This window comes from Peromyscus maniculatus, chromosome 8 (assembly GCF_049852395.1).
Source record: "Peromyscus maniculatus bairdii isolate BWxNUB_F1_BW_parent chromosome 8, HU_Pman_BW_mat_3.1, whole genome shotgun sequence".
NCBI classification, from domain to species: domain Eukaryota; kingdom Metazoa; phylum Chordata; class Mammalia; order Rodentia; family Cricetidae; genus Peromyscus; species Peromyscus maniculatus.
In genome coordinates, this window is record NC_134859.1 from 63,870,640 (window position 1) to 63,898,192 (window position 27,553).

General features: G+C 44.2%; 1 protein-coding gene across 2 annotated transcripts in view; it reads left to right on the plus strand.

Moving 5' to 3' along the window:
* Phf12 (PHD finger protein 12) overlaps positions 1-27,553 on the plus strand; it is a 50,554-nt gene that overhangs the window by 15,029 nt on the left and 7,972 nt on the right. For both annotated transcript variants that reach the window (XR_013041755.1, XM_006977450.4), the window contains exons 3-8: positions 10,834-10,906; positions 13,769-14,162; positions 17,396-17,516; positions 20,096-20,228; positions 23,715-23,879; positions 27,255-27,413. Coding sequence is in view for 1 of the 2 variants with exons in the window: in XM_006977450.4 (XP_006977512.1) it covers positions 10,834-10,906; positions 13,769-14,162; positions 17,396-17,516; positions 20,096-20,228; positions 23,715-23,879; positions 27,255-27,413 (1,045 nt within the window). In the remaining variant the exon portion in view is untranslated. The remainder of the gene's footprint in view (positions 1-10,833; positions 10,907-13,768; positions 14,163-17,395; positions 17,517-20,095; positions 20,229-23,714; positions 23,880-27,254; positions 27,414-27,553) is intronic.

Genomic DNA, 27,553 nt, shown 5'->3' on the forward strand with positions numbered 1-27,553 from the left:
ATATTAATAACTGGCCCAGATTACTGAGTTGTTTCTATAATATGAGTATGGTCTGGCTATTGCCTTTTCCTTGGTCATTCTCTAAAATTTGGTGACAGAAGCTAGGTGTGATGTCTCACATCTGAAATCTCAACACTTCACACGTTCAAGGCCAACCTGGGCTACAGTGAGACTGTCTCAAAACAAACCACAATTTTGACATCAGAACAGTACTTGGTTTTGGTTTTTCCATACCTCTGATACTCTTATGAAATATACAGTTGTTCTTCCTGACATTAAAATATTCTCCAGGAGTATTAGAAAGTTACTGTTGCCAAGTGTGGTGGCACACGCCTTTAATCCCAGCACTTGGGAGGCAGAGTCAGGTGGATCTCTGTGAGTTCCAGGACAGCCAGGGCTACAAAGAGAAACCCTGTCTTGAAAGACTAAAAGGAGGAGGAGGAGAAAGAAAATTAGTGTTGAGGCCAGAGTGTTGACCCTTTCCCAAAGTTACGTAGGCTGTAGCATCTACCAGGAGGTGAAAGAGAAAAGCCAACCCATCTATTACAGAAAATTTCGAGAACAGCCAGGTGGTAGATCAGGCATGTGGCACTGGGCCTATCTTGTAGCAAAGGTGGCAGAGGGAAACACTGGCAGAACTCTGGTCCTCTCCCTGCCTCCTCCCTTCCTAACTTGCCATGCTTTTCTCCAGGTGCCCTTTGCTGAGAGGATGCCACAAGCCAGTTCTACATGGAAGGCAATAAAACTTGGGGCACAGTCAACTAGTTTGAAAGCATTGTGTGCCTGTGGAAGTGACGTACGCAGATAGCTAAGTTTCTCAATGGGGCATTTATAGTTGCCTGGCACTTGGTTGGTTTCCTTGTTAACACTGCCACTGAGGCTTTGCAGGAAAAAACCATAGTCCTTGTACATTTATGTACTTTGTGGCCTTAGCTCTGTTTGAGTGAGTGGTTAGGCTAGTAAAGAATTCACTCAGGCACCCCAAGACACTTCCCTCTCAGTATCCTTCAATGTGGCCATTTTCTTTGCCTTTGAGAGATAGGCCATACCTAAAGATAACAGCTAGTGCCCACACAGGTGTCCAGGGGAAGCTTGCTGGTTTTGCTGACACTTAAATTTCATTTCCTTAAAGTATTACATTTGGATATGTTGCTAGAAATTTGTCATTTAATATTTTTAAATTAGTACACTCCTGAAGAAGTTCATGAGTTCAAAAACAGCCTCAAGGCTGACACATACCTCAGTAATAGAGCACTTGCCTAGCATTCCCAAGGCACACTTGTTTTAGTTTCCAATGTCACTCAAAAGCGGTGGGAGGGTGAAAATGAGAATGAAAAGCCCTGGGCTACATTAATGACACCAGGTTTCAAAAGAATTTTTTCTTTTCTTTTCTTACACAAGGCAGGGTCTCATGTAAGCCAGCAGGGCCTAGAACTCATTATATGGCCAAGGGTAGTCTTAAAATCCTCATCTTTCTGCCTCTGCCTCCCAAGAGCTAGGATAACAGGCATGCATTGCTGAGTCTGATCTGTGCAATGCTGATGATTGAACCCACAGCCTTGTGCCTGCTGGGCAAGTACTTACCAACTAAGCTATATTTCTAACTGAAGGATTTTTTTTTTTTTTTTAATTTTTTAAGAAGTTTAGTTGACTGGGGAGGCAGAGGCATGCAGATCTCTTAAGTTTGAGGCAAACCTGGTCTGCATGGTAAGTTCTAGGACAGCCAGGGCTACACAGAGAAACTCTGGGGGTGAGGAGGCTAGCTGGGTATAGTGGCGCACACCTTTAACCCCAGCACTCAGGATGCAAAGGCAGGTGGATCTCTGAGTTGGAGGCCAGCCTAGGCTACAGAGTGAAACCCTGTCTCAAAAAGGAAAGAGAAAATGTTAGTAGAGACTAGAGGACAACTTTGAAGAGCTGGTTTCTTTCCTTCCATCAAGGGTTCTGAGAATGGAACTCCGATTGTCACTATTGTATTACAAGTGCTTTTATTCCGAGCCATCTCACAGGCTCAGATATATATCTTACATAAATCTATCTATCTATCTATCTATCTATCTATCTATCTATCTGTCTATCTATGTTTGTTTATTTGTTTGTTTTTAAGTTAAACATTACCTACTGCCTCTTAGCTTTTCCAGAACATACCTGGTTTCAGCATATTTTCTGAAAAGGCATATTCCCCCCCCCCCCCTTTTTTCTTTTGATGTTTGGAGTCAGGGTTTCTCTGTAGTTTTGGTGCCTGTCCTGGATCTCACTCTGTAGACCAGACTGGCCTTGAACTCACAGAGATCCGCCTGGCTCTATCTCCTGAGTGCTGGGATTAAAGGTGTGCACCACCACTGCCTGGCTTCCCTTCTTTTTTTTTAGATTAAAAAAAATTAGGTTTATTTTTATTTTATGTGTATGAGTGTTTTGCTTGTATGTATGTATGTGTGCCACATGTGTGTCTGGCGCCTGTAGAGACCAGAAGAAAGTGTCAGATCCCCTGGAACTAGAGTTATAGACAGTTATAAGCCACCATATAGGTGTTGGAAACCAAACCTGGGTCTTGGGGGGGCGTAGTAAGTACTGTTAGCCGCTGAACCACCTTTCCAGTCCCAAAAGGCTTATTTTCGGAAGGACCCAGGGGTCCTCTTAGATCAAGATGGCTGCTGTGAGGCTGAAATGATTGTGGTTCTGTAAGCAATCACCTTACCCCTTATTGCTAGCACCAATTTGTATGTGTGCATGCACACATGTGCTAATTTCTAAGCCAGCCTAGGTCAGCAGCAACAATCTGAGAGTAATTCTAGCCTGTATTGTCTTTTCTGTTGGCCTTTATGATGCTGCTAAATATCATTGGGAGATTTTAATCTAGTAATAGACCTCAGATGGATAGAAAAGACTCGTGAACTATGAAATTAAAACTCAAAACTGCTTAGTTTTTGCTTGGTGAATACCACATCTCACACCAAAACAAGGCAGGGATGTACATCCGCGGGGTTAAGTCTTTTCTGAGTCTGCCACTGTATTTCAACTGAAACTGCCATAAATGGCTTAGAAAGCTTAAATCTTGGAGATTGATGCTTTCTGACAGAGGGACCCTACCATGTGACTGACCTCTTTTACAAGCGCGGGAGAGAGCTTCTTGGTCTGTTGTGTTGAGATGGTGTTTGTATAGTGTCTCTGCTAAGTATTTGTATTAAACCAAATATTCTATCAGTCTACAGAGAAAATGGAATGTTTTGGGTTTTTTTGGGTTTTGGTTTTTTTTTTTGTTTTTTAGTATTTTCATCCATTTTTTTCCCCTTTTGTTCTATATCTCCCGACACCTTTGGTTAAGTGAGATTTTTCATTGTTTTCAGGCTGCCATTGACTCCAGTTTTGTGTTACTGCTTAGATGAGTGGATATTCGCAAGCCACACATTAGCGGTCTCACTTTCCTTTCTTTCCTTTTTTTTTTTTTATGTCTAGTGTTCAACGCCAGTTTGTTTTGTATTTTCAAATCTGCCTGTTGTAATACAAAGAAAGGATCTCTGAAGTAGAAGGCAGTCTTTCTGCTTCTGTCTCTCTCCTCCCTTTGTTCTTGTGTTCCCCTCCCCCTCCCTTCCAGTTCCATCTTGGAAAACTGCTCATGCTGGGTGGGTGATTAAGATAGTGCTGTGGGGCAACAGGTCCCGCTGGTGGTGACTGGTCTCAAGTAAATGTTAGTGTTGTCCAGGGTCCCACGGATTAGTGGGCCAGGGAAATGTGTGCAGTTAGACTCAGATCAATGGCACTGGTATAGGACTTGAAATAGATGCTCTTAGAGAGCCAAGAACCACGACAACTGTTAACATCTCTCGTTGGCGGTGGTGAGCTACAGGCTCACTAGAGAAGGAAAGACATTCTAAATTAGAACTGGACTGTGAGTTGGGATCATCTGGCCATGGACTTTGAATCTTAGACGGAGAAGTCTGTCAATGTAAGCATTGCAGTGACCCGGTGAGGGATGTCTGTAGTTTTTTCTGTATGACTAGACATTCTCATCAGTGGTAGAGTCATTTGGGTCATTTGAATTTGTTCATGGGAATCTAGCTATGTTGGAGTCGCACGGCAGAGTTGGCTTTAAAAGGAGTATTTGTTTTGGCCAGGTGTTATGGCACATGTCTTTTAATCACAGCACTTAGTAGGTGGAGGCAGGTAGATCTGTATAAGTTCAAGGCCAACCCGATCTACATAGTGAGACCCTGTCTCAAAAAAAAAAAAAAAAAGAAAGAAAATATCCATAACTAACTTTCTAATTGGTTGATGTATAAATAATAGCAATCTATAGGGCTTCTCTGGCCTAACAGAAAGCCACACCAAGATCAAAAAGCCTATCTTTAGTTGCATATGCAATCTATGAATACTCAGACCTTTAATATTTGCACACGCTTGTGAAGGTTAGAGGTCAGCCTCTGGTTGTTATTCCTCTGGAGCCATCTATCTTGGTGTTTGAGACAGGGCTGCTCATTGGCCTAAGGCTTATCTATTAGGCTAAGCTGGCTGGCAGGTAAGTCCCTAGGGAATCCACCTGTCTGGCCTTCCAGTGTTAAGGTCACGTGCACACCATCACACCCAGATCGGTTTTTACCAAGGTGTCGGGATAACTCGGCTCCTCAAGCTTGTTCAGGAGGTGCTTTATCAACGGAGCCGTCCCCCAAGCACCCAACACTGTTTTAAAGCCAGAAAAGGAAGTAGAGGTCCTTGCTCTACAGGACTTCAACCTTCCTAGAACATGGATATTCTCAGGGGAATCTTCAAGTTAAGATGCTACAGTACTTTTATGTATCTAAGCACCCATCTAGGAAATATGTCCCTATTCCCAGAGCCTTTTCTTTCTCTTTCTCTTTTTTTTTTGGTTTTTTTCGAGACAGGGGTTCTCTGTGTAGCTTTGCGCCTTTCCTGGAACTCACTTGGTAGCCCAGACTGGCCTCGAACTCACAGAGATCCACCTGGCTCTGCCTCCCGAGTGCTGGGATTAAAGGCGTGTGCCACTACTACTACTACTACTACTACTACTACTACTACTACTACTACCACCACCACCACCACCACCACCACCACCACCACCACCACCACCACCACCACCACCACCCGGCTGAGCCTTTTCTTTATTAGACCATTGCTACCAAACTGCAGAAATAAATACTTCTAAAACTCTGGCTTCCTCTAGAATCCATGTGTTTCTTAACTTCACCAACTTCAAAGGGTCACTGGCTGAATTACCATTTACTAAATAGCTATGAATAATAGAGAAAGTGTGCTTTCCACTGAAATACCAAATGACTGGTGTAGGTCTATCTGTAAGAACTGATTTGTTGTTGAGTAGATGTGGTGGTGTTACTGGGGACCCTTTTTCCTTTGCCTGTGATCTCTGAAAAGAGACCCTGTCTGAAACCCCAGCAGCACATTGCCTGGCGTAAAGCACCCTGTCAGTGTTTGAGTGGACAAATAGACTAGTCTGGTCCTCTCCCCGGATCTGTTTGGAAACACTCAGGGTGGAGGTTAAGGACTCTGCTAGGCGTGACACACTGTGTCCTCAGAAATAGGAGTACTAAAGGTTCTTTAAAAAAACAACTTGGGCCTTCCGGTCCCAAGAGCTTCGATCAGGAGCTCAGGTTACTGTGCAGACATAGCCAAGTCCAAGAATCAGACCACACACAACCAGGCCCAAAAGAGGCCCAAGAATCTCCGATCACAAAGATAGGGATCTCTAAGGAGATAGACCCCAGGTTCCTGAGGAACACAGCTTGCCGAGAAGCACAAGAGGGGCCTGAAGACGATGGGTCACACAGTGCCGAGGCAGTGAGTGCGCATGTGAAGACCATCCAGGTCCTGGGAAGCATCGGGGAAGTCCAGGGTGCCAGCGGACCCCAACTCAAGCTCTGCTGACTGCTTTCATTGCTCACCCCAAGCTTGAAAAGAGCCAAGGGCATAGGCTCTGCCACCAAAGGCTAAAGCCTAAACCAAGGCCAACACAGTAGCTAGTTCCAGGTCAGGCCCCTGTGAATACCTCATAAAAAGGATCTATCTGCCAGTGTGAAGATAGACAGGTATAACCCTCCACACCCTCCATAGATGGCTTTGTTCCTAAAAGGAACAAACTTGAGGTAGCTCTACTCTGTTAAAAACAGACACAAACCACCTGGTCTCAAGCCAGATGTGTTTATTCCTGGAACATTAGCTCTTGAGAGGTGAGATGGGAGGTTGAGAAGTTCAGCCATCTTCACCTACATGGAGAACAAAGCCAGCCTGAAGTTCATGTGGTGAAACTTCAGGAGACTGTGTCTTAAAAGAAAAAACAGCTCCATTTCAAGATCTGAGAGCCTAGACACTGATTTAGGTTCTAACTCTGCTACAGACTGTCTCCGTAGTCTTGGATGTGTCAATTCCTCGTCTGTGCGTTGAGAATAGAAGTACTCCAGTGCTGTAATAAAGATCAGATGAGAGCATCGGAAGCAGGTGTGGTAGCTTGTCCCTTTAACCCAGATGGATCTCAGAGTTGGAGGCCATCCAGTGCTACGTAGTGAGACCCTGTCTCAGAAAGAAGGGGGGGGGAGGGAGGGAGAGAGAGATCTTCTAAAATACTTTGTGAACTGTAATACACCAGACATGACATGAAGTCATCATTCTGCCATTTCCAGGCTTCAGTGATTAGGAGACATATTGATATCTTTAGGCAGCCCTGGCTTGTTACTGTGTTTCCATTGCTGCACAATTGAAATGGATAGAAATAAACTCAGCATAATCTGACATGCAGTAATTTCCCTTTTATTTTTTTGGTTTTTTGAGACAAGGTTTCTCTGTATAGCTTTGCAGCCTGTCCTGGAACTCACTCTGTAGCCCAGGCTGGCCTCGAACTCACAGAGATCTGCCTGCCTCTGCCTCCCGAGTGCGGAATTAAAGGGGTGCGCCACCACTGCCCAGCTAGTGATTTCCTTTTATGAAGGGTGGCCTCCAGCACCCTATCTTCATTGGTATGTGCAGAAGTGGGAGTAGAGCAGAACCTTGTTTTTCCCAACAGGCACATCATAAAGACCAGCATGCATATTACAGTTTTCAGAGTTGTACACTAAACTAGTAGAAACACTGTTCTTTTAAAGAAAAAAAAAAACTCTTATTTTTTATTATTCAAGTGTATGTTGTTCTTAAGCTTAGTATCTATAAAGTGATCTTTTGAAAACCAACTCATCTAGCATGCAGTTGGCCCTGGGTTTGCTATCCAGCACAGCAGAAACAAGGAAAAATGTAGGGGTGAGATAGTTTGCAAGTGTGACCTTTGACACCCATATCTTCTCATTGTTTTGTGACTTAGAAAACAAATAATTTCATATGTGATTTGACCACCAAAACAAGTGCCTGCCAAACTGCATGACCTTGTCTCCTGACTTCTGAGGGCCTGGCTCACTTCCTGTAAGCTTATTCTTTCTGTATGTGTCTCCGCCCATTTTTAGACACGGTGCTGTGAGGAACCAGAGCTCTCAGAGAAAACTTTCTAGAAATAATGCCTCACCTGATAGAAGTCCTCAAAAGATAAGGCACTCTGGCTGAAGGCCTGGGCGAAGGCCTGTGTGGTTGTGGCTTGTGGCATTCAATGAGTAGAGACAGGAAGAGAGAGACAGTACAGACTGTAAAACACCAGCAGACTGATGGGGCCGGATAAAAGGATGAGGTTCTGGCCACAGGGGTCTTCTAGTAGTGAGGAGCTTGAAATTTTGGTTTTCCAAAACAGGGTTTCTCTGTGTAGCCTTGGCTGTCCTGGAACTCGCTCTGTAGACCAGGCTAACCTCGAATTCACAGAGATGTGCCTGCCTGTGCCTCCCTAATATTGGGGGGGGAGAGAGAGAGAGAGAGAGAGAGAGAGAGAGAGAGAGAGAGAGAGAGAGAGAGAGAGAGAGAGAGAGAGAGAGGTTCCTGCATATCAGAGAACAGCTTGCAGGAGTTTGCTGTCTCCTCCAACATGTGGGTTCTGAAGGAGGTGGCCTCGGGCTCAGAGTCTCACTGTGTGGTCCAAGCAGACCTCAAACTCACAGTGATCCTCCTGCCCCAGCCTCCTTAATGCTGGGATTGTAGGTGTGAGCCACCAGGCCTGGCTTTGAAGGGCTTTCTAGTCTGAAGAGTGATATGATTAGAATGGGAGAATGGGAGGGGGGCTTTCGAAACAGGGTCTTGCTTTGTAGCCTTAGCACTTCTCAACTTACTATGCTCCTGCCTCAGTTTAATGAATAATTGTAGGCATATGCCAATGCAAATGCCTGCTCCAGAATTTTTAGATCATTCTGCCAGCAACATTGAGAATCAACTGAATCATAAAGGGTACCCAATAAACATTGACATCTTGGCAAAAAAATCTAAGCCCAAACCACCTTGCCTTGTCCTTCTCTGCTTCCCATATTTGATATAGGGTATCTTGGTACAGTGCCAGCGGACATATGAAAACAGACTTAGAAGTAACAGGCTTCAGGGTTAATTTTACTACAATAGCTGTTGAAGCATTGGAAAGTCTGTGAGCCTTCACAGATGGCATGCCTTCATTTCATTACTTAATGATCTGTTTAGAGATATAGTGGAGAGAATTAGGGAAGAATTTACAGGTGCTGTTCACCTGTGCTCCTCTAGGGCTTGGAGATCTGTCCCAACAGGCCACTCACAAAACAGGAAGGAGGGAAGCAGTAAGCTATAAAGCAATGGTGGGTGTCTGGCATGTGTACCCAGAGCTCTAGGGAAACATGGCAAAGCAGGAACACAGAAAACATAAGGTCTAATGCTCTTTGAGGAAGGAACAGCAGAGCATTAAGCACTGGGAAATGAAGGCCAGTGGTAGTACATATAAAAGTGTTCCTCCCCACTCTTCTTTCCATATTTCTCATATCTTCTTAGCATTCTGACTAGGTGACTCGTAAGAACCAAAGGCAGGGGGTTTTTTCAGCATGAGCATGGATGTAGCCTTGTTCTGTACAGCATGATTTTCAAACTTGGTTCAGCAGAATCACTTTAAAGGCATGCCTGTGACACAGATTACTGAGTCCTAGAGTTAGCATTTCTTTTTTTCTTCTCTTTCTGGAAAAAAACAAAAGCAATACCAGGGTTGAACTTGTGCCAAGGATGACCTTTGAACACTTGATCCTCCTGCTTCCACATCGGGAGTCCTGGGATTGTAGGTGTGTACCCCACAGCTGATTTATGCATGCTAGACAAGTACTCCACCAACTAAGTGATGTTCCCAGTTCAGAATTTACATTTCTAATGCATTTCCAGATGCTACTGCTGCTGTTTAACTGGGAATCAGACTTCTAGAACAAAATACCTTTTGTGAGAGCAATATAAATGTGACTCTTCTGAGAAATTGATAAAAATCTTCATGTAATTTTAATGGAAATCAGTGATCTAACGGTGTGTGAAGTCCAGTCCTACACAGCTTGAGTTTTGTTTGGTCTGAGTTTTGCTTTGTTTGAGGCAGAGTTTCATACAGCCTTGGCCAGCCTATAACTTTACTGTGTAGCCCAAGCTGGCATTAAACTAAAAATCTTTCTGCCTTAGCCTCCCAAATTCTGGGCATATGTCATGCCTGATGTGGCTCTGATTTTAATTCAGTCTTCATTTATTATTTAATTCAGTGCAAGGAGGCGGGCTAGAAAGATGCCTCCAAAGTTGAGAGTGCATACTGTTCTTTCAGAGGACCTGAGTTTGGCTCCTAGAATTCCTATCAGGTGGCTCACAGCTGCCTATAACTCCAGCTCCAGAGGATCCAGCACCCTCTTCTGGAGACTGAAGTCACTTGCACTCCACGCACATACCTACACACAGAGAAAAAGGAACTCAACTATTTAGCAGGGAGAATAAGATTTATGAGAAGTCTAGAAAGTATTGATGGAGAAGCCATATCTGGTAACCTATCAGTGTATAACAAACTACCAAAATTCAGTGGCCCAAAACAGAAGCTAGTTATCTCAAAATTCTGAGGCTTGAACTGGGGTCAGCTGGGTGGTTTTCTGTTGTACATGTAGTTGGCCAGGACCACAGTTATTTGGAGGTTTATCTGTTCTGGTATGTCTAAGATGATTCATAGCAGTAGTTGGTACAACCTGTTGGAGTTCAGCTAAAACCATTGATTAGAGTACTTCAGACCTCCTCCATGTGGCTTTCTTAGCATGACTGCAGAGCTCTGAGATAGAACATTCCAAACATAAGGTTGGAATCTACAGATTGCTTAAGGCTCAGACTTGGAAGTTACAGCATGTCACGTTGTTACATTCTGTTTGTCAAAGCAAGTCACAAGACAAGCCTAATTCAAGAGGAGGGCAAAGGACTGCTTGTGGATGGGAGACAAAACCATGGAGCCCAGAGCAAGCTTTAAGAATGGATAGTTGGGGAGATACAGCTTTCCTGGCAGAAGAGTATCACAAAAGATAGGTGGCAAATGCTCACTAGTGGGCCTGGGTACCTGAGGAGCCTGCCAGGTTGGAGTGGACTGTATGACAAGACTCTGAACCACAGAGAAGAGGTTGGGGTTAGACTCAGACTTTTAAAACAGTATGGAAGACCTCTTGGTACAGCATAGTCCAGATTTTGGGAATGACTCTCAGGCTCTCAACTAGTACTTTATGCCTTTTCCTGTAAGCCTAGGGTCAATAGCTGTGGATTTGGCTTCTCTTTCTAAGGTGTGAACGGAATTTGTTAAATAGCACTGTGAAGGACAGGAGAGCTCTATCAGGGCTCCAGAACCGGCCACAGTAGTAGTTTAGGGACATGCAGCTTGTGCCAGGTCTATTTTCAGCTGCATCCAAGGGTTAGTTACTTAGTCTTGCCCTTGTCTTTTCCCCACAGTAACCCTCCACTGAGTGAAGAGATGTTGCCTCCTGGGGAGTGGATGTGTCACCGGTGCACTGTTCGCCGAAAGGTAATAATGCTGCGTTCTGAAGGCTTCGCTCCGAAGGCCAGATCTAGAGCAGTGAGACTTCAGAGTTAAGGGCTTGATCCTAAGGGCCTTGTCATCCTTCTTGTTCTTAACGCTGGACTCACTACACTCTCTCCATGTTGACTGTAAGAGCTAAAACTCCAGACAAGGGTGTGAAAGAGGGCAGAAGGGGTGTGTTAATTCAGTGAGCCTTGTGTAGTCACTAGTGACAGGCTTAGTCTGATCTTGTTGACCTCTTAGGAAATAGCCTGAATGTGGTGTCCTCTGTCTGTGGCTCCAAAAAAGAAGGCTGCTTCTTCTCAGTTGGACGGGGTCTCCATAGACTTGGTCAGTAGTAGTAGAGGTGGAGTTTAACCCTCCATCCCTTTCCTCTTCTGTTAGCTCAGTACTAACTGAATTGTGAGCATGGCTCATCATTTTCTACTTTGAAAGTTTTAAATTTAATTAGTTATTTATTTGTGTTTTGTTTTGTTTTTTCCTTTTTGGTTTTTCAAGACAGGATTTCTCTGTGAAACTGTCTTGGAACTCACTCTGTAGACCAGGCTGGCCTTGAACTCACAGAGATCCATCCATCTGCCTCTGTCTCCACAGTGCTTGGCATTAAAGGCGTGCGCCACCACCGCCTGGCTTGTTTGGTTTTTCAAGACAGGGTTTCTCTGTGTATCCCTGGCTGCCCTGGAGCTCGATCTGTAGACCAGGCTGGCCTCAAACTCGAGAGATCTACCTGTCTCCGCCTCCTGAGTGCTGGGATCACATGCACTGCCACTACCTGGCTACTTAGAAATTTTTTATGGAGAGCAAGAGCTAAACTTTCCTTTATTAAAAAAAAGAAATAGGCGTGTTCCACCAGATTGTATTTAATCCCACCCTCACATTAAAGGCTGTAAACTAGGGTTTCTCTGTAGGCTACCCTGCTTTCTTCGTATACTAATTGTATAACCAGAGAATTTCTGTTCTTGTGACGTCACTCCTGTTTTCTTGGTCACAACATGATGTCATGGTCAGTGATGACTTCCTCAGTTGCAGAAACAGAATGAGCTAATTCAGAGATTGTGGTTTATGAATCTGTTTTCAACATTTAAGAAGAAGGTAAACAAGCAGGCATTAATTTTCCATTGTATGCACAGTGGTTCCCATTAGAAAGTAAGCCAGAGCTCAGTCAGCCACTAACCAGAACTGTATGTAGTTTTGGACCTGAAGCCTAAAAAAACAGGCTATCTGTCAGGCTACCTAGCTTCCAAAGCCCTTTCCTGTGCATCCCACAGAGTGTGTCCTGTCTGTTCAGGAACTTGCTATGCCAAGAAGCCAGGCTTGAAAGAGTTGGATCGGCCAGAGGAAAGAGGAGAAAAAAACTTGGTGGTGCCGTTTCAGGTGTTCTACTGTTCCTCCACTTCCTCTGTGCAGCAGCTGTCCAAGAGTGCTGGTAGTCTATCTTAATTATGGAAGGGAAGGAACTGAGGCTATGAAATACAGATTATTTTCCCAAGGACTCAAAGGGATGGAAAGAGCCAAGATTGGAACCAAATTTTATCTCATTCTAAAGCTCTGTTACCTCTTGAGTTCTTTGGAAACAGTGCTGCTTGCTGGGAATAGTATGATTTTTTTTCTAGGATAGGGCGTTCCTCCTTAGATGCTGCTCTGACTCACTTTCACATGGACCTTTCTACCTAACAGTTCCAAATCTGCCTTGGCCACTATCTACCACTCCCCTTTGACCTCCAGTGTTCACAGTGAAATGGATTGAAATATATATGCATCCTTGGGGCCTCAAGAACTCCTGATGGTCAGTCCTCTCATGATTCCTAGTGGAAGCTAGGTCTTCTCCCAGCCCGGAGCCGTCCATGTCTTTCATATATGCAGTCCTTTTATCGCCACCATACCCCTAAGAGGAGAAAGATTTAGTGCTTTCATTTGCAGACGAACTGGCTAGGGTCCACTGAATGAGGTTAGTGTGACATTCCTTTGATTTAGAGTCTTAGGAAAATGCATCGACCGCTATCCAGTCCTGCTAAGTTTCCTGCAGTCCTTTTCCATTTCGTACCTTCTAGAAGTGTCACTTTTAGAGTTCTAGTTAAGATGGAAAGCCACAGTTCTTGGCACCTGCTTGCCATGTTGGTTCTCTTCAGGTGGCACCCTTTTGTGCCATCCCCACTGAAAAGGGAGCTCTCCCAGCCTGTTTTACCTTTGTGTACTTTCTCTGTTTTGAGCTGTTTTCAAAACCTTTCAATAGGTCAGGATGCACTTGTCACAGGCAAGTAAGTGACAGTGACCTTTGTTTGCATTATGGTGTTCTTACCTTGATCTCACTGAATTTGTTCTCACTATGTTTAGTTGGTTAGCTGCTTGCCTTGTGTATATAGATGTTAAGTATCATACAATGAATTGCAATTATTCCAAACTTTCCAGACTGTTTTTGGTGATGCACTACTGCTATGTTTTCTCCATTTTAGTTAGTTCAGTTAGTTATAGTTATATCCAGGGCTGGAGTGATGGCTCAGCAATAGAGTATTGCCCGTTCTTCCAGAGGACCTGGGTTCAATTCCCAACACCTACATGGCAGCTCTCAACTCCAGTTTTGGGTGATCTGAGGCCGCCTTCTAGCATTTATGGGTATCAGGCACATGCATGGTACACAGGCATACATGTAGGCAAAACACTAATACACAAAAAATTAAAATGTGAAATATATATCTCAACTTTAATAGGCTGCTGTCCCAGGTCCCGAGGTGGATGATTCTGTGATGTGTAAGGACTTTGTAATTTTCTTAAGTGGTCTAGCAGGACACTGTATACCCATCTCTATTTTGTTCTTTTCATGACGGGCCCACCTATTCATTTGCACAGAAACGAGAGCAGAAAAAGGAGCTGGGCCACGTCAATGGACTGGTGGACAAATCCAGTAAACGGACTACATCCCCCAGCAGTGACACTGACTTGTTGGACAGATCAGCTAGCAAAACTGAACTCAAGGCCATTGCCCATGCCCGGATCCTGGAAAGGAGAGCCAGCCGGCCTGGCACCCCCACATCCAACGCCAGCACAGAGACCCCCACCTCTGAGCATAATGACGTCGATGAGGACATCATTGACGTGGACGAGGAGCCAGTAGCAACAGAGCCGGACTATGTGCAGCCTCAGCTTCGGCGGCCTTTTGAGCTGCTGATTGCTGCCGCCATGGAGCGGAACCCTACCCAATTTCAGTTACCCAATGAACTGACTTGTACCACTGCACTACCAGGTTAGCGACATCATCATCATCATCATATCCCTTCTCTTACCCTGGCTTCCCAACGGATTATCATTCAGCCCAAAGAACAGTGCTGCCTGAAGGTTACTGCCTGTAGCCACTGTGTTTTGTTCTTGTTCCTTGGTCTGCCTGGAGATAGCATCAAAGGTTTTAGTTGTTATAGCACTTAATCGATTTTTCGTTTTCTGAGTATTCTGTCTCCTGTCCTATTATGGACCTACATTCTTTTTTTTTTTTTTTTTTTTTTAATTATACATAAGAAGCCAAGTATGGTGACACACACTAGTAATCTCAGCACTTGGGAGGATAAGGCAAGAGGATGGTGATTTTGAGGCCAGCCTGAGCTACATATTGGGACTGTCTCAAAACATAAAAAGAGGGCTCAAAAAGATGGCTCAGTGGTTCAGTGCACTGGCTGCTTCTGCAGAGGACTGAGGTTTGGTTCCCATCACTTACATAGTGACTCACAGCCATCAGTAACTCTAGTTTCAAGGGATCTGATGCCTTCTTCTGGCCTTTACAGGCACCAGGCATGCATATGGCGCACATATATACAGGTGGGCAAACATTCATATGCATAAAGGAATAAATAAATAAGTAAATAAATAAATAAAATTAAAAGAGGGACTGGAGAGATGGCTCAGCAGTTAAGAATTCTTGCTCCTCTTCCAGTGGACCTGAATTCCATTCCCAGCACCCATATCAGGCAGCTCACAGCTATCTCCAGCTCTAGCCTCTGGGATCCAACACCTCTGGCCTCTGTAGCTACCTGCACTCACATGCACAAACCCACATGTAGATACATAGATGCACATATTTAATTTTTTTAAGTTCTTAAATAAATAAATGAAGAAACAAAGTTTAGGAATATAGTTGGGTGACAGAGCTACCATGGGTGATAAACTCCCATGCACAAAGTCTTGGATTTGATCCCCAGCATATCCTCCTTCCCTTTGCAGATAACTACTCATTGATTAGTTCTTGTGTAGCATGGAGAGATGGGGAGAGAGTGTGAGTGTGTGTGTCTGTGTATGTGCTTGTATTTTCTTCTTAAATAGCATACTATACAAACTGTTCTGCAGTTTGTTCTTTATTTCTTCTTATAATGCAGTCCAGTGGTTTTAACCTTACTGTAGCATTTCATTAGGTTTTTGTTATGGCTCCATAATAATCCATTATACAAATTTACTATAATTAACTTAAACAGTTTTCTATTCATTGCCATTTAGATTGTTCCTAATGTATTTTCTAATTTATTTATTTTTATGTATATGGCTATTTTGCCTGCAAGTATGTCTTGTGCACCAAGTGTGTGACTGGTACCCACAGTCACCAGAAGAGGGTGTCAGATCCACTGGGACTGGAGTTACAGATGGTTGTGAACCACCATGTGCTGGGAATTGAACTTAGGTCCTTGGAAAGAACAGCCAGTCCCCTTAACCACTGAACTCTCTCTCTAGCCCGTCCCAATATTTGGTTACAAAGGTAGTGCTTCAGCGAATAACTTTGTAAATACGTCATCTTGCACCTGGAAGATGTGGACATCTGTAGGATAGATTCCTAATATTAAAATTGCTAGGTCACAGTTTACACTGGTAAGTTTGATAGCTGTTATCAAATTGTCCCTTTTACAAAGAAAATCAAGTCATGACTTCTATTTGATACCACGATGCTTCTAGATCTTAATTTTTTTTCCTACAAAAAATGAGATTGACTAGGCATGGTGTCTTAAATGCCTGTAGTTCCTGCCTCTGTGAGAGGCAGAAGCAGAATTGTCAGATGTTCAAAGCCAGCTTGAGCTATGCACTGGGCTTCACCAGCCTGGGCTACAAAATGAGACCCTGTCTCAAAAAACCGAAGCGGGCTGGGAAGATGGCTTAGGGAATAAAGACTCAGCATGCAAATGTGAGGGCTGGAGCTCGTGTCTGCAGAGTCCGTGTCATCCCAGGGGTGTGACAGACAGCCTTCCTGTAACCTCAGACTGTGCGAGGCAGAGGTGGAGCAAATACACGGAAATAGCCACCTCCACAGGAAGAGCCTGCTTCGGTCTGTTAAGCAGAGTTGCAGTCAAAGAAAACATCTGACATCAACCTCATGCCTGCACACGCACACGCACACGCATGCATATGCAAAAACAAGAAAACTGGAAGGCTTAAAAAGTACACCTGAAGCCTGGCGGTGTGGCGCACACCTTTAATCCCAGCACTTGGGAGGCAGAGACAGGTGGATCTCTGTGAGTTCGAGGCCAGCCTCCTATACAAAGTGAGTACCAGGAAGTATACATGAGCCAAATGTGGCACATCCCTTTAATCTCAGTATGGAAAGATAGAGGAAGATGGATGTCTGTGAGATTGAGGCCAGCTAGGGCTACATAGAGAGACCCGACTATGAATGAATGAGTGAATGAGTGAATGAGTGAATGAGTGAGTGAATGAATGAATGAATGAATGAATGAATGAATGAATGAATATGCCTATTGGGCTACTAGCAAGATCGCTAAGATGGTAAAGGCACTTGCCATGCAAGCCTAATAACCTGAGTTTGATCCCTGGAACCCATATAAAAGTGGAAGTAGGGAAAAGTTAACCTCTGACCTTTACACATGTACATGGCATGTGTACCCTCAGATACTATTTTTTTTTAAAGGGTACATATAGCTGTGCTTATTGGTGCATATCTTTAATCTCAGCACTTGGGAGGCAGAGACAGATGGATCTCTGAGTTCTAGGCCAGCCTGGTCTACAGAGCAAGTTCCAAGTCAGCCAGAACTGTATAGAGAGATCCTGTGTCAAACTGGGAGTGAGGGCTGCATATGGAATCTGCTTTTCTGGTTTCTATAGAAACATGATTAAATTGCAGTCTTTTGCTCAGTTATTGTCACAGACTAGTCTTTGCTGAGCATGTAACTTGGACATAAATATACTTAGGTTGCTACTATCATAGGTTTCTTATTTCATATTGGTAAAATGAGTGTGTTTCTGCCACAAAGCAGGTAATATCTGTTCCTGGTCACCTTGTCTCTGTCTCCCCACCCCCACTTTCCCCCCCTTTCTTTCTTACTCTTCTTTTGTTACTTGAAACCAGCCCTAGGGTCCTCAGAAAGAAATCTGCCCCAGCCAATGTACATGCTTTTGCTTAGATCTGTTCCTTTCACTTAATGTTTTCATATTCCAACAAGGAATTGGATGCCAAGGACAGTTCAGCACCAGCAGCTTCTTTTCTAGGTTCTAGCAAACGGAGAAGAAAGGAGGAAACCACAGGGAAGAATGTTAAAAGAACACAGCATGAGTTAGATCATAATGGTCTCGTGCCCTTGCCGGTCAAAGTCTGCTTCACGTGTAACAGGTATTTTCTTTCTATGCCTATATTCAGCAAATGGAGTTGGTTTTTTCTTCTTACCCTTGTAAGTCCTGTGTGTTAACTGTGGACAGCCCATATTTTGATGGTATAAGCACATAGAACTAATTGGCCACCTCCTTGAATATGTCAGTAACAAACTACCTGAAGAATCAAGGTACAGAGCCAGATGTATGATAAATACCTATAATCCCAGCACTTAGGAGGTAGAGGCAGTTTGGAGAGTTCAGAGCTAGCCTAGGCTCACAAAGCCCACTTTTTATTGGTTGATGGAGAGGGAGTGTCATTTTCTTTAATGGTATAGCCATTGAAAAGACCAAATTCAGTAAGTACCTCCTACCCAACTCACATGATCAACAGTGATTAAACGCAGTGGGTCAGAGCTGATGAGATGGCTCAGCGTGTTAAGGCTCTTATCATCACAGCCCGAGCTCAACTCCCAGGAACCACATCTTGGAAGGACAAAGCCAACTTTGGCAAGTTATCTTCTAACCTCTGCATGGGAGCTATGGCACATGCATGAACACACATGCAAACACACACACAGACACACACAGATGCACACACGCACACATGCACACTCACACACACACTAAATAAATGTTTAAAAAATTAATGTTTAAAAAATGTTTTAAAAAATTAAACTCTGGGTCACACCCATAGAAGAGATGAAACTCAGAGGGACTTGGGAAGTGAGAGGGGAACCTAGCTAAAATTTATTAGGAAACCATCAAAGACTAGACAATAAAAAAAAAGCAAGTGTGGTAGCACACATCTTTAATCCACAGGCAAAGGCAGGCAGGTTACTGTGAGTTCAAGGCCAGACTGGTCTATAGAGTGAGTTCCAGGCTAGCCAGAGCTGTATAATGAAAATCTGTCTCAAAAAGAAAAATCACAGATCACAGTACAGAAGTAGTGTGAATTCAGTTGAGAGCGATCGTAAGAAGAATAGTTAGAATTAAACTTACACTGGAGAATGAGGGGCCGATGAGATGGCTTGCTGCCAAGCCTAGTGCCTGAGATTAACCCTAAGTGCCTACATGCTGGAAGGAGAGACTCAGACCCCGAACAAACACTGTGGCACATGGGCTTTCCTTCCAATGCACATAAAATGATTGTTCCTTTTTTTTTTTTTTTTTTTTAACCAAACAAGGTGTTTAGACTAGCTAGCAAATTGTTCAAGATAAATTTTAAAGTCGTATGGGTAACTAGCCATGGTAGTTGGTGTGCTTTGGACTAGACAAATTGCAAAAGACTTTTGGCTACCTAAGTTACATAGTAGACCTAGGACACTGGTTTCCTTCAGAGAAGCTCTCCTCAGTTATAGGAACCAGATGTTTCAATGACTGAAGCAGGATTAGTTGGCTTGCATATGTCAGAAAAACTGTGTTATGGTTGGAGCAGGATAGCAGGAGGAAATGGCTATCACAAAGGATGCTTGGGGGCTGAGGATATAGCACAGTTGGTACAGTGTTTGCCTGGATACAGTGTTGGATACCCAGCATCACAGACACCCAGGATGGTGGTGCAAACTAATCTTAGCACTCAGGAGTTAGATGCAGGAGGAACAAGAATTCAAGATCATTCTTAGCTACATAGTGAGTTCAGGCGACATGAGACTGTTTCACAACCACACCCTCAACAACAACAAAAACTATGGGAAACTAGATGGTAGAACTATAGAACTTGGCAGTGGTAGTAGTGTGCACTTTTAATCCTAGCACTTGGGAGGCAGAGGCAGGTGGATGGATCTCTGTGATCTGTGAGTTCAAGGCCAGCCTGATCTACAAAATGAGTTCCAGGACAGCCAGGGCTATTATACAGCAGAAACCCTGTCTCAGGAAAAAAAAGAACTATAGAACTCAGTGCCAGAACTGGGCTGTGGCTCTAGTATATCTTTGGGACTGTCTGTATTTGCTTACAACAACCTCTCCTTGAAGCATGCTTACATAAATACATACAAAATCATTTTCTTGCCTCCATCTCCATTTTTCAGTACTGGTTATCAGTCTTTTCACACAGAAGGGAAATCTTTTGTTGTGTTGGGACAACTCCAGAAAGACATTCGGGTTTTTGTTTGTTTGTGGGGGGAGGATACACATATGCCACAACATATGTGTACAGATCAGAGGACAACCTGAAAGAGTTGATTCTCCCCATTAATCAGTGGGTCCCCTGAATTGAACTCGGGTAGTCAGGCTTGGTGGCAGGTACCTTAACCACTGGGTAGTTTCACCAGCTTCCAGTTTTGTTTTATTTTAAGTGAGAATTCCTTAAAAAAAAATAGGAGGATCACAGAGCAGAGCTGGGTCCTGAGCGCTGGTCATTCTTGCTCTGATAGCCACTTTAGCCATACTCGAAATAAACATTTACATTCACAAGAGGAAGTAATGAAGGACCCACTTTCATTTTCCTTACTGACTGGGTATGTGACAGAAGCCTGGATGGGGAGGGGGTATGGAAGGAGCTGTGAGGACTGAGGAGGAAGGACTCTTACAGAGTAGAGTTAGTCTTGAATTTTCCCATCATGCCATAGAAATCACCGGTCACATCTCATTCCTTTGCAGGAGCTGCCGAGTGGCCCCTCTCATCCAGTGTGACTACTGCCCGCTCCTGTTTCACATGGACTGCCTCGAGCCCCCGCTCACTGCCATGCCCCTGGGCAGATGGATGTGTCCCAATCATATTGAGCATGTGGTGGTAAGCACAGTGCCCTCAGGTCTCTATTCATGGGTCTCGCCTGTGCATCTTGCCTTCCCCGTGGATCTTGTGTGGCTGGGCGACAGACTTGACTTGCTCGTTGGTTCTACCCTGCAATGAAACATTGTGTTGCTGTTATAGCCCTAAAGAGTGAGTTTATTAGAGCCAACCTTAAGAAAACAAATGATTGACTGTTGGAATACATGTGGCCCAAGCATCAAATGACTTTGTTTCCCTTCTCTTGCATTAGTTCTTTATAACCAGCTTGGGTCGGCACATCCTAGGTTTTCAGTGAGTTGTTGAGTGAGTGAAAGTGAATGCTGCAAAAAAAAAATCTTGTCGGGCTGGAGAGATGGCTCAGAGGTTAAGAGCACTGACTGCTCTTCCAGAGGTCCTGAGTTCAATTCCCAGCAACCACATGGTGGCTCACAACCATCTGTAATGAGATCTGGTGCCCTCTTCTGGCCTGCAGTCATACATGCTGTGTACATAATAAATGAATAAATCTTTAAAAAAAAAAAAAAAAAAATCTTGTCTTATTTCCCAATGGCCATGATAATTTTTCTTTCTTTCTCTTCCTTTTTTTTTTTTTTTTTTTTTTAAGATTTATTTATTGCCGGGCGGTGGTGGCGCACGCCTTTAATCCCAGCACTCGGGAGGCAGAGCCAGGCGGATCTCTGTGAGTTCGAGGCCAGCCTGGGCTACCAAGTGAGCTCCAGGAAAGGCGCAAAGTTACGCAGAGAAACCCTGTCTCGAAAAACCAAAAAAAAAAAAAAAAAAAAAAAAAGATTTATTTATTATATATAGTGTTTTCTGTCTGCATGTATGCCTGCACACCAGAAGAGGGCACCAGGTCTCTCAGGAACTGAACCTGGATCCTCGGCAAGAACATACCACTGAGCCTTCCCCAGCCCTTTTTTTGGTTGTTGTTGTTATTGTTTGTTTTTTGAGGGGCCTCAAACTCACTATGTAGCTGAGAACTTCTGTTTTCCCCTCCCAAGTGCTGGAGTTACAGGTCTGAGTCACCACACCCAGCTTTGTTATTATTGTGTCTGTGTGCACATGTGTGCTCCCCAGAGGATAGTGTTTGTAAGTCATTTCTCTCTTCCCCTGTGTGGGCCCTAGGGATGAAACTAAAGTCACCAGGCTTGGTGATAAGTACCCTGACCCTCTCAGCCATCTTACTAGCCCCTCTTTCCAGTTGGGCTCACCAGGCTTGCTTGGCAATGACCTTTATGCACTGAGCCATCTCACTGGCCCTCTTTAGACATTATCCACACAGCTTCCTATATGAGAACAGACCTGTTGTCTACCTCGTCAGGAGGGTTAGTCCTTCTATGCAGTCACTGAATGGGGGCAACTTCATTAAAAACAGCCTTTTTAAATTAAAACCAAAGACACACCATGAGAGGCCTGGGCAGTGGTGGCATACACCTTTAATCCCAGCAGCAGTTTCCGCGTTCGAGGCTAGCCTGGTCTACAGAGAGAGTTCCAGGACAGCCAGGGCTACACAGAGAAAGCCTGTCTATAAAAACCAAAAAAGACATACAATAAGGTAATAGAGGTGTAGCTCAGTGGTAGAGCAGTTTAAGGCCTGGGTTTTATCCCCAAGACAAGGGGTAGAGGGAAGAAAGGGTCAGAAGAGAAAGAATGAGAATCCTATGCCCAGTGATGCTAACCATGGAGTGACTGTTAGCCCTCACTGTGCCAATGTGCTGAGCACTGAAGGATCCTCTGTTAACGACTTGCATGCAGAGGGCTGAAGGGTAGAGGGGCAGAGTGTTTGCCTAGTACATATGAAACTCTGGGTTCAATCCTAGCACTGCTACACACACACACACACACACACACACACACACACACACACACACACACACACACACGAATTAAAAAAAGAAAGAAAAATTTGCACATACAGAAATACAGAAGAATTACTTCCTTTCTTGGATTCATACCATTCAGAGAGATTGACCTAGGAGGAAGCTTCTCTCTGGGGCTTTGCGTCCTGCTTAAACAGATAAAAGAGCCATACACAGTTCACCCAAATATGCATCCTAAGGAGCAGTTCCAACAGGTGAAAATTACTCGTTGGTTACTTTCATTGGCCACTTAGTTTGCTAACTAGGAAGCTGCAGGAACAAAACCTGCTGAGTCTCTAAGATTTATTTTTATCCGGGCTGGAGAGTTGACTTAGCAGTTAAGAGCACTTGTTTAACTGGGCAGTGGTAGCACGTGTCTTTAATTTCAGCACCTGAGAGGCATAGGTAGGCGGATCTCTGTGAGTTCAAGGCCAGCTTGGTATACAAAGCAAGTTCCAGGATAGTGAGAGCTGTGACACAGAGAAACTCTATCTCAAAAAGCAAAAATAAATAAAGAATAAAATAAAATCATTAAAAAAAAAAGAAAAGAAAAGCAGTTGTTCTTGCTAAGGACCCATGTTCCATTCCCAGCACCCAGCTTTCTGTAACTTCAATTTCAGAGCATCCAACACCCTCTTCTAGCTTCTGTAGGTACCATACATTCATGCAGGCAAAAGATTCATACACATAAAGTAAAGAAAAAAATATTTTGTTTTTGAGATGGTCTCTCTCTAGCCCAGGCTGGCCTAGATTTGTGGATCAGACTGTTCCGGAACTCAGATAGGTTCGACTGTCTCAGCTGCCTCCCAAGTGCTGAGAGTAAAGTTGTGTGCCACCATACCCAGCAAAAAGTAATAAGTTTTTAAAAAATAGTTAAGACTTATTTTTATTTCTGTGCATGGATGTTTGTGTGAGTGAATGCCACATGTGTGTGGGTGACCTCAGAGGACAAAAGAGGAGGGTATCAGACTCTGGAACTGAGCAGAGGTGATTGTAAGCCACTCAGCGTGTTTTCTCTGGAAGAATAGAAAGTTCTCTTAGCCCCAAGCCATCTCTTACCATCCAGATCCTGTCTTTTGAACTAAAGTATAGGGTCAGATACAATAGAAGAGGTCGGCAACTTCTCTTTCCCTTTGACCTTTAAAAGCAGGCCAGAGGTTTCTCCTTCCACGGGGGAAGACGTAATATCTGAACTGAGATAAGTTCGGTAATGCTTCCTGGTACCCTGGAACAGGAAGAGGACAGAATGCGTGGGATTTTTAACCCAACAAGGCTTCTATGTAGGACAGTTGTTTCTGTAGAGTTCCTTGATGAGTAGGGAGTCTGGTCCTTTGGCTCACTTGAGGACCAAGGCCGCCATCTCCTTTAAAATCTGTGCTGCTAGGAAGGACCCTAATGAGTTGCCTTGACCTAGAGTACTGTCTGGCTGAATTAGAGGCCCTTCCAGGCTACTTTGCTGTTTCCTAACTCCTGAAAGCCTTTCTAGGGGAGCAGGAGTTTCCCTGCTCCATGACAGGCCTTCTGTCCATTTAGCTGAGAGTTTCTGTTTTTTAAGCCTGGAGAATGGGGCTAGCTGGAGGGGCAGCACTTAGACATTCAACACAGTGGCGTTTCTGCTTGTCCCCAGCTGAACCAGAAGAATCTGACACTGAGCAATCGGTGCCAGGTGTTCGATCGTTTCCAGGACACCATTTCACAGCATGTTGTCAAGGTGGACTTCCTGAACCGAATCCACAAGAAGCACCCTCCTAACCGCCGTGTGCTCCAGTCTGTCAAAAGAAGAGGCTTGAAGGTGAGTCACAGCCCAATCAGAACAGGCAAGAGGGGGGCTCCGGTGTCTTTCATGGCACAGGAACACACATTGGGGGACTGAAGCCCCAGAGATACATCTTTGGTGTCTCAGCAAATAATAAATGTGTAGTAATCCTTGAGGATGGTAGTCAGGATGACAAAGGCATGATTCCGGGTGTGGTTTTGAAATCTGTTCATACTTCTCCAAAGGATGAGCGCCCTGCAGCCCATCTCAGCAAGCCCTGCTGTGCCCCATTGTCACACGCGATGTTTGTCCTAGGGTTTCTATTGCTGTGATAAACACCATGACCTCAATCTACTTAGGGCTGGGGGGCAGGTTGCACCTTCGCTGCTGAGGGAAATCAGGCAGGAACTCAAAGGACAGGAACTTGAAGGTAAGAGTGGTGCACAGGCCGTGGAGGAATGTCACTTACTAGCCTGGACCTCAGGGTTTGTTTTGCCCACAGTGGACTACCCAGGGCCACTCTGGAAAGGGCATTTTCTCAGTTGATGTTCCTTTTTCACAAGTGATTCTGACTTACATCAAGTTAACATAAAACTAACCAGCTTAATACTTGACTGCCACTTCTGTTGTCTGTCCCTGTTAATGGCCCCCTTCTGAGAACTCTGGTGAGGTGAAGTTGTGTTAAGCAGATAGCTGTGTAGAAGAAGAGTGATCGATATTCAGCTGAAAATTTTAAGAACAAATGTGTCCAAAGGAAAGTTCTACCTATGGGTCTATGTATGCTTCTAGACTAATATGACAACCAAGACAACTGTAGTCTTGCTGCCTAGTATTTCTGTGTACTTGATGTTGCTAAACTATACCAAAGAAACTGAGAGAATTTCCTTCATTGAAAAACATGCTATTTTCAGAGTTTTCAATCTCCTAATTCAGTTGATCTAGAAGGCTTAACACTCTAGATCTCCATTAGCAATTCTCAAAAATGGCCACTTGGTGGCAGCCATGTTTTAACCTCAATTATTCCCATCACTTTTAGTGGGTGTCATTCCAGAACTAGCAAAGATGCTTAACTACTGGAAATTGTACAACATCCTCTTAACTGGGTAACTACTTATCTTTCAGTAGGTGGTTTTCTCAAATTAAAGCATTTCTCATTGCAGGAATAGCATATGAGGTGCTATGCTTCATATCTCTGTTTAAAGGGATCTAAAAGTAACCCAAATTGTAATTCATTTACTATGTAGATTCAGAAGATAGACTGGCTGGGCGATGGTGGTGCACGCCTTTAATCCCAGCACTCGGGAGGCAGAGCCAGGGGGATCTCTGTGAGTTCGAGGCCAGCCTGGTCTACAGAGTGAGTTCCAGGACAGGCTCCAAAACTACACAGAGAAACCCTGTCTCAAAGGAAAAAAAAAAAAAAAAAGAAGATAGCCTGGATGCTAAAGGCCTTGATTAGATCTTTTCATTGGCTTTCTTATTGTTGAGGAGGAAGTTGGGGTTATAAATTGCCTGAAGAATAGTTTGTTCTTGGACAGTAAGTATGAAATGAAGGCTACAGCACCATAGGACAGTGATAAGCCCGATACTAGGAGTGTAGAGAAAAAGCTGCTGAGAACCTGAACCCTGTGTCCGAGCCTTCTGCCTTGGCACTGCCCACAGCGGGCAGCTGGGGTCTGGCCCCTTGCTCTTCCTCGGGTGCTTCAGAAAGCCATAGCACTAGGTGGTGATTCCCAACTCCATGATCCTTTCCTCTGTGCTCGTGTTTGCCTACCATTCTCACAGATACCTCTTTTTGTTGGTTGGTTTATTTTCGGTTTTTTAAGACAGGGTCTTCTTCCTACATAGCCCTGTCTGTTCTAGAACTCACTACGTATTCTAGGCTGACCTCAAACTCACCATGATTTGCCTGTCTCTGCCTCTTGGGTGATGGGATTAAAGGCATACGCCACCACGCCTGGCTCCAGGTGCCTTATTCTCACCCTAAGACCAAAAGTCTTCTGCCTCTCCAAATCTACTTTTCCCTTGTATTTTCTATTCCAATTAGTAATTGTAATCTCTACTCACATTCTCTGGTCAAAATTCTAGAAATCATTTTCAGTTCCTCTTCCCTTGCCCCATGGGACTGGTTACCAAATATACCAACTCAAAAGTTCTTCTCAACCTCCAATTCCCAATTCGAATACTAACTTCCTAGAAAATCTTCCCAATTCCAGGCTAAAATTATGTTCTCGGTGGGAAGTTCCAAGACAGGGTTTCTCTCTATAGCCCTGGCTGTCCTGGAACTCGCTTTGTAGACCAGGCTGGCCTTGAACTCACTGAGATCAGCCAGTCTCTTGCCTCCTTGGTGCTGGGATTAAAGGCGTGCGCCACCACACCTGGCTCATTTTCCCTTTATTTATTTATTTATTTTTTTTCTAGAGCTGAGGACCAAACCTGGGGCCTTGCGCTCTACCACTGAGCTAAATCCCCAACCCCTCATTTTCCCTTTTTAATAGCACTTCAGATGTATCTGTATTCTGTAATGAATTTCCTTGTATTGTGATAACATTTCTGTTTTCCCCCACTAGACTGTGAGTTCCTTGAGGGCAGGCCTTAAGTTTTATATTCATCTCTAGACCTCTAGAATTTGGAACAGTTCCAGACTCCTGAGACACTCAATAATGTTGGTTGGCTATATGAATGACTTTTTGTGTGAGTCTTTCTTATATAATGTAAGTCAGAGTGTGTCTTTTCTTTGTGTAACAAAGAAGTCTTCATTTGTTTCATCAGTCATGAATGAATGAATGGATGATGAAAACTAACATTGATTAAGTGCTCATATTAGTCAGGCATCTGCTTAATCTTTCTACCATGAATATCACCCCTTTAACTTATTTCTCAGTTACTATTCACCCCTGCCCATTGGCACTAGAAACTACAGACCTACAGCCTGGACCATGCTGAAGCTCAGTCCAGTGTCAATCTTGCATATTTGGGACAAAATGGAAGATAGCATGTGGTGGTTTTAGAACTGTGCAAGGGGCCGGGTGGTGGTGGGGCATGCACTCAGGAGGCAGAGGGAGGCGGTCACCGTGAGTTTGAGGTCAGCCTAGTCTACAGCGCAAGTTCCAGGACAGCCAGGACTGTTACGTGGCAAACCCCTGTCTCGGGGAAAAAAAAAGTTGTGTAAGACCTTGGACCTTAATGAAGAAGAATGAAAGCCCTACCTATTGTTTCTATAGCTGTGCTTTTTGAGGGCAGAATGGCTGTGCTGGAGTCAGGGCAACCCAAAACAGTTGCAGCACACTGAGCCTCTTTGTCCTTGGTGGGTCACAGAGTAGAAGGTCCCTTGGGCACCAGCACTACAGATGAAACAGTGTCTAGTGACGGCAGAATTCAGCTGGGCACTATCTTTCCTCCTATCCTCAACAGGTTCCTGATGCTATAAAATCCCAGTACCAGTTCCCACCCCCTCTCATTGCATCCGCGGCCATTCGGGATGGGGAGCTGATCTGCAATGGGGTCCCTGAGGAATCACAGATGCACCTTCTGAACTCTGAGCACTTAGCCACCCAGGCAGAGCAGCAAGAGGTGAGTGGAAGGAGAATTGGTATTCCCAAATCCATCTGTCTCTTCTGTGTCACAGAGCTCCACTGTCGGTCATTCCTACCTCCGCCCTATTCTCCACCCTAGTCCCTAAAAGTTGAGTGACCATGGAATGAATGCCAAAG